This window comes from Micropterus dolomieu, linkage group LG06 (assembly GCF_021292245.1).
Source record: "Micropterus dolomieu isolate WLL.071019.BEF.003 ecotype Adirondacks linkage group LG06, ASM2129224v1, whole genome shotgun sequence".
Taxonomy (NCBI): Eukaryota; Metazoa; Chordata; class Actinopteri; order Centrarchiformes; family Centrarchidae; genus Micropterus; species Micropterus dolomieu.
Genome location: NC_060155.1, coordinates 17,792,883 through 17,799,324, shown reverse-complemented (window position 1 = coordinate 17,799,324; position 6,442 = coordinate 17,792,883). Strand labels below are relative to the sequence as shown.

General features: G+C 38.7%; 2 protein-coding genes across 4 annotated transcripts in view; one reads left to right on the top strand and one right to left on the bottom strand.

Moving 5' to 3' along the window:
* The window catches only part of LOC123972929 (E3 ubiquitin-protein ligase RNF126-like), a 9,391-nt gene extending 6,316 nt beyond the window's left edge, over nt 1-3,075 (bottom strand). Inside the window, exons 1-7 of the mRNA XM_046052701.1 lie at nt 2,922-3,075; nt 1,633-1,691; nt 1,470-1,530; nt 1,131-1,369; nt 551-619; nt 397-466; nt 126-219 (exon numbers count right to left, since the gene is read on the bottom strand). Coding sequence (XP_045908657.1) covers nt 126-219; nt 397-466; nt 551-619; nt 1,131-1,369; nt 1,470-1,530; nt 1,633-1,691; nt 2,922-2,996 — 667 coding nt within the window. The 5' untranslated portion in view covers nt 2,997-3,075. The remainder of the gene's footprint in view (nt 1-125; nt 220-396; nt 467-550; nt 620-1,130; nt 1,370-1,469; nt 1,531-1,632; nt 1,692-2,921) is intronic.
* Nucleotides 3,076-5,631: 2,556 nt separating this feature from the next.
* The window catches only part of sugp1 (SURP and G patch domain containing 1), an 8,549-nt gene continuing 7,738 nt past the window's right edge, over nt 5,632-6,442 (top strand). The window contains exon 1 of one of the 3 annotated variants that reach the window (XM_046051084.1): nt 5,632-5,761. Coding sequence is in view for 2 of the 3 variants with exons in the window: in XM_046051085.1 (XP_045907041.1) it covers nt 5,808-5,826 (19 nt within the window). In the remaining variant the exon portion in view is untranslated. Of the gene's footprint in view, nt 5,827-6,442 lie in introns of all 3 variants that reach the window. The other 2 variants (XM_046051085.1, XM_046051083.1) reach the window with 2 other exon arrangements.

Below are 6,442 nucleotides of genomic sequence, written 5' to 3'. Positions count from 1 at the left end.
AGATAGATAGATAGATAGATAGATAGATAGATAGATAGTTTTAAAAGGAGAACTTTCTGTTCTGACATAACTCAAAGAGCTGTAGAGCTGCTATGACGCTGAGTGAGAGAGAGATGTGGACTTACCCACATGTTCCTCTGTAATGGAGATGGTGGGTAAACTCTTTATCCTCTCTCTGTCAGCAGGAGGGGGACCCGTGTTTTCAAACTGGTTCAACAACTACAAGTGAAAAAGAACAGAGTCGCAAAAATTGCTGTGAGATCATCTGCATGAGAACATGCTTTTTCCTGTAAATGACAATCTATATCTAGCTGAATTAGTAGTAATACTGTAGCTGCCTAATTGATATGCAGTTTTATCTCCACTGTTGCATAAAAAACAAAACACTTTTTATACCTGTGTAATAATAGCATCAAGACCATTGGCACCCCAGGCATAGTCCATTGGATTGGAATGTAGCATTCCCCTGTAGGACAATAAGGTAGTCAAGACTTAACACAGTAAACATTATTTTATTAAACAAACATGCATCAGAGTTTCTTCTACGTACCATGGTCCCATCCCGATATTTGGCATGGCTGTAGGTGCTATGATTCCATTTACTAGTTGCTGGATAATCCTGTATCCAGAAAAAAACATCACAAAAAAGAAAAATAACATTCAACAAGCATTTGTTAAATCAGATTGTTAACTTGTCTTGTCTTTTTACATAAATTCCACAAATGGAAAATGTATTTTTTTAGCTGACGTTTTTGTCTAATGCAACTTACAATTGCTATGTATATCAGAGGTTGCATGGCTTAGGAGCAACAAGGGGTTAAGTGTCTTGCTCAAGGACACACTGGTGGATGTGTCGCAGCAGGAATCAAACCCAGGTCTCCTGCACCAAAGGTCTTATCCACTGCTCCATCGCCACACCAAGTTAAGCAAGCTTCTACATTATGTTTAGAAGTAGTATCTAAACACATCATGTTACCAACTTCTTAAACTGGAAATAATATTGTTTAAGTATTTTCTACCATTACATGAGAGGCATTTATTACTCACACAAAATAGGTACATTTTTACCTGTATCCACCTGTGTCCCACAACAACCTCCCATAACACACACTACTGCTGAAATGTCTCACCCCTCTAATGTGGGCACTCCTTCATGGCGCGTACCCTGTCGTCGAGGAACATGTCGACCCCGTGGTTGCCGTGCGCTGTATCGCTGCCGTGATGCCATTTCCCTTTCTCTCCTGTTTTCTGTCTCTCGGTTGTCCTCTGTTGGTAGCCGCGTTCGAAGGTCGAAGTTTTCATCAAAAATCCCAAGGGCGAACGGGCCATACCCAGAGGGAAATGTGAATAAATGTTGATGATCCATGTTCTAGCAGAAAAGACAGACGCAATGTCAAAATCAATGTCAAATCATGGTGCAGGGCGTAAAATTTTTACCTGGACCAGATGATATAACAAGCCACACTGACCTCAAATGATGGGCGGTTCTGATCACTGCTGGAGGACGTGGATGCAGAGCCAGTCTCATTACTGCACGAACACAGTGGTACAGAAAGTGAAAAGATAAGACTCAGAAATCCACTTGCACAACAAATTTATCACATTCATGAGACACAGCATAATCTTCCATACCTTCTTTCCTCAGGCAGTTCCTCAATGAAGCCAGATTCACAGCGTGGACAGGTGTAGTCCTATAGTGAAAATATAAAATATCTAGTATTTACACACCATAGCTAACATATACATCTGTATCTGAAGATTCTCAGTCATATAGGTCATAGCTATCCAAGGAAGGTTGCCTTTGACTAACATATACATAATTTTCTGAGTTATAAAGGTTAGAGTGTTTAGAGAGGTGTTGATTCAACTTAATGGTAATTTTGTGTTATACTGAGAGGTGTAATATTTAGTCTACCATCACTGATTTAAATGGGGTGGACAAAAAAGTACCACAAACTCCAGCCTCAAAAATTACTATCATCACAAACACTTTCAACAAAAACTGAATATTATAAATGTTATAAACTTGTACCTGCCAGTCCTGCCAGACCTACCTACTTGTAACTGAGTATATGATGTCAAATCATGATAAATAAATACATTCCTTTAAATGTATGTCTTTGAAATGCAGACCATGCTGATGTTAATGTAGACCATATGGGTAATCAAACAGACAGATAATCCATAGCCTGTGGTTAAGCAAATGCCACATGCAGTAACGTTAAATATTACAATCAGTAAATATAAGCTCTTGAGCTGTCACACAGCTGGCTGACAGAATAACCGTAACATTCAAGAAGCTTCCCATGAATGGCTTGACAACAGACTGCTGTGGTAGGCAAGCGAGCTGTTGCCACAACAGCGATGTTAACTGACTGAGACTGGCTGTGGATGGAAGTGATATTATGAACGTTTTACTTCTCTTTGCGGTACATCCACAATACGCTTACAGCAAGTCCTACTGTAAAGATATTCCCAATAAGGGCTTTAATATTAGCTGACTGAAAAGCATTAAATCAAATCCGAAACCTGCTTACTGTTAATCGCCGCCTGACAGGAATAAAAAGTGCACCTACGGTTTTCTTCTGGTAGCTTGCTTCCTGACGTTAAAGCGCCACCACTATGACACCGGTCGAGCGGTTAAGATGGGCTCTCTCTAGCTGCTGTTCATTATACCGCTGAAATTACATGTCTAAAACACAAGTTTATAACGCGAGTGTATGCGCCAACTTAATTACTCCAACTTAACTGTCACTCTGGACAGTTGTTGCCTATGGGGCTAGCTAACTAGCTAAACAGTACCGTTAGCAATGAGTTGACGTGACTGAGTGTGCACCACGAACACACACACGTAAAACAATACGACCCCTAATATAATTTCTCATTCTTCAAGTAGGCAAATATATTTCTTGGATCCTTACCGGTAAACGTGGACAAATCTCTGCTGAACACCGGTGGCAAAAAAACCGGCAGGGCCGTGGGGGAGCTTCAGCCATTTCTAAACTGTAGAGCAGTTTGTACGGTACGGACGGGTAGCAGGGAGGGACATAAACCCTGGAAAGAGTCGGCGTAAACCATAACGGAAGCACACGAGCGCCAACGTAAAGTTACCATGGAAAATGACCAACAACAGGACATTAAATGACATTTAATGTTTACATTTAAATAAAAGCGAGAAAGTCTAACATTAAACCTTAATATATCTTAAATTTAATCAATCATCACTTGTGACATTTAAAAGAATTCATTTATATAAAATTTATTTTCAGTATAATTGTAGGCCTATTTGCATTTTTTGTCGATTTAGAATTTCTGCTGAGGCCTAACGTTATGGGTTTTTTCACTTGCACGTTTGGCATAAAAATATACTTATTGATTTCCACAATCTATTTGCCCAAAGTCAATTTTTACCAGCCAATATACAAATACTTTTATTTATTAGCCGCCATCAAATAACTACAAAGTTAATTTTCTTGTTTATATTAAATGTAAATAAATATTGTACAATAAAGATCAGGTTTGACTGATGTGAAAGATGGAAGATCAAAAAAGCAAAACAAGGAAAGTGATAAGCCTGATTATTCGTAACCTATTATAGAAATGATGAAGATTCTACAAAACCGAATTATGGGTATTTTATGTAAAGCACTTTCACTTGCCTTGTTGTTGAAATATGTTATACAAGTAAACTTGCCTTGCCTTGCCTTGTCTTTAATCTTATAAAGTAAATTAATCAGAACAAGGACACAGTGTGTCACAGATGCGAAGCAACAAACATTCTTGTATCAAAAATAAAGCCCCAAAACATTAGTAGGAGAGGCTTTAGCTAGTATGACAATACTACAGATTTTGGTATCCATCCCTACTTGTAAGCACTGCATCAGTACTCTTAATGTGCCACTCTCAACAGAGATGAGAAAGAGGCGAGATTGCTCACTCCTTAGCTACTTCCATCATCAGCTCCAGAAAAAACAACGTGTTTAATTATTTACCAAAAGTGGCTAGATTTTCAAGTTTGTCGTAGCATTTTACTTGACCCGGGCAATGGGGCAATCCTTATTGTTTAGCCTGTACATGTATGTAATGCAGAGAAATAATAGGATACAATATAAATTGACACTACACAATCAGTTCTGTCATTGCTGTTCCATAGGATGTCAGTTCTTTCTACAAGACATGTACTTACTTAATAACACACTAAAATATAAACCTTAAAGATGGAAATGCCCCATTTGGGCGTGGCGACAACATATTAAAAAATCCGAGCTCTGATAACTTGCCATCAATCTGTCCAATTTCGACTGTACAACTAGTCAACCCTTACACCATCTTCGCTTGATTATTCCAGATAAACTTACTTTTTTTGTAGATGTCAAAGGGGATTTGGTCAAGTGGGCTTGTTTAAGGCCTCTATTAAATCTGAGGCCTCTGGGACTTTTCTATGAGAAAATATGCACGTTTTCAGTATAGTGAGCCCCTTTAAGGAATTGACCTGTAAGTTTCACATTTATCATACCTTTGAATAGTCAAATGTCAAAGTGTGTAGGTATTTTCCTTATGTTTTGACATTTATCATACTTTTGAATGGGATATTCAGGGTTTCCAAATGTCACATTGACAAATGAAACATTTTTAAACTGTGGACTGTCCAATGACTGACTGACTATTTGTCAATCACAGAGTACACTAGGGATTGGACTGAGCAGCTACAGTTCAAGAGGTTTTTAATAACAAATCAAAAAGGTGTACACTGCCTTACGGCAAGTAGAAACAGGCAAGGTTCCAAACCAGGTAAGCAGTCAAATGGCACAGGCAATACACACAAACTGAAGAATCAGCAAGAAGTATCACAAGACAAGTGAGGAATGATACTTCCAAAATAAAACAGGAAATCACAAGATTAATTCCCCAAATCAGGACAGAGCCTAGACATTCATAAGTGGGACTTTAAAGGGAAATAATAAATAAAACAAAGAACACACATCTGGTGTGAAGAGTGGCTGAAGTAGTCTGGCTGAAAGCTGGGTGTACCTTGAACAGCTCTGCATTCAGTTTGATGGCTGAGATGAGTCCCCAAGAGTGTTTTGATCTATTTACTTTATTAGGTACACTTGTAAAATGGAGTGGAATTCAATATAACAACTGTGCAAGAGAGGTATCATTCTGGGTATGTTTTGTCCAGCTCTATTTACACATACATACACCTACATATTATGGACAGAATAGCCTATTAACGTCTCTCTATATAATACAACACAAAACAACACCACTAAACTAATGGTGTCAATAAATACTGAATATTCATTCCTGTGGTGCTGTCATTATAGAAAATCCTGGGGTCTGATGACGCTATGGTGTCAAAGGAGAGCCCAAGTAAATTCAGGGACTGTGTAAATTTACAGTGTGAATTTGAGTGAGTAAAATTATTATATGATTTATACCAGAATTGTTAAGACGTGGTACCGACTGATAATTATTTGGCTTTTGTGCAAACATGTCTTTCGATGTCTGGGACCCTGTTGATGTGTAAAGATCATTGGATACGGGCCAATGCTTTTATTGTGGACAAACTATGACCGGAAGTGTAGTTCTTGTGTTTGCCAGCTGCTTCAAAGCATAGCAAAGTCAGCTACTACGGTAGACTGTCTCTATCATCTATCTATCACCAGTGGGAGGCAGCAATGCACTAACAGTGCCTAGTCTGCCGGAAAGGAACAAAAGAAGAATACTACGGTAGCAGCGAAAGGCCTCATTGTAGTCCGTGAGCGCTTTTCAAAATCTATTTTTCATTCTGCTAAGTTATTACTATGGAGTCTAGCGATGCAGGTAAATGTTTACTGTGATTTGACTGAGATGCTAAATATGTAGCAGCTACCCTTAGTAAACTTGTAGCGTTAAGTTAGACAGGATAACGTTAGTCGTTAACTAGCTAATGTTAACTTAACGTTAGCTTATGTAACGTTAGCAGTTGGACTGGTCGCTTGCTGGCGTAGTGTACAACGTTAGCTAGCCGTTGGGGGAAACTGAGCTAGGTAGTTAGCAAATAAGACCATTTGCATTATATTTACTTGACTTTCCTTAGGTCTGCAACATGTAATAACCACATTTGATTACATGAATTATCTCTTCCCCCACACCAGTGTGAACAGCTGTTAGAAGTTGTTTTTGATGTTCGATTTAGAGAGCTTTCTTGTTTGATAGCTAGTCTGCAGGGCATAGTTTCAATATTGCATACGAAGGTACCATATTTATCTCCCGTTAAGAATTTGAACCCCCTATAGCCAATAAGTGGGGCAGATTTTATAGGATGCATCTCAGAAAATGTCACTCTTATAGTTGCTAACTGCCAGCTCCACAGCTGAAACGTTATAACATGCTTATTGTTGTCATATTGCACCCCCCTTTTTATTTTTATTTTAGGGCGAGGAGGATGGAAGTCCAA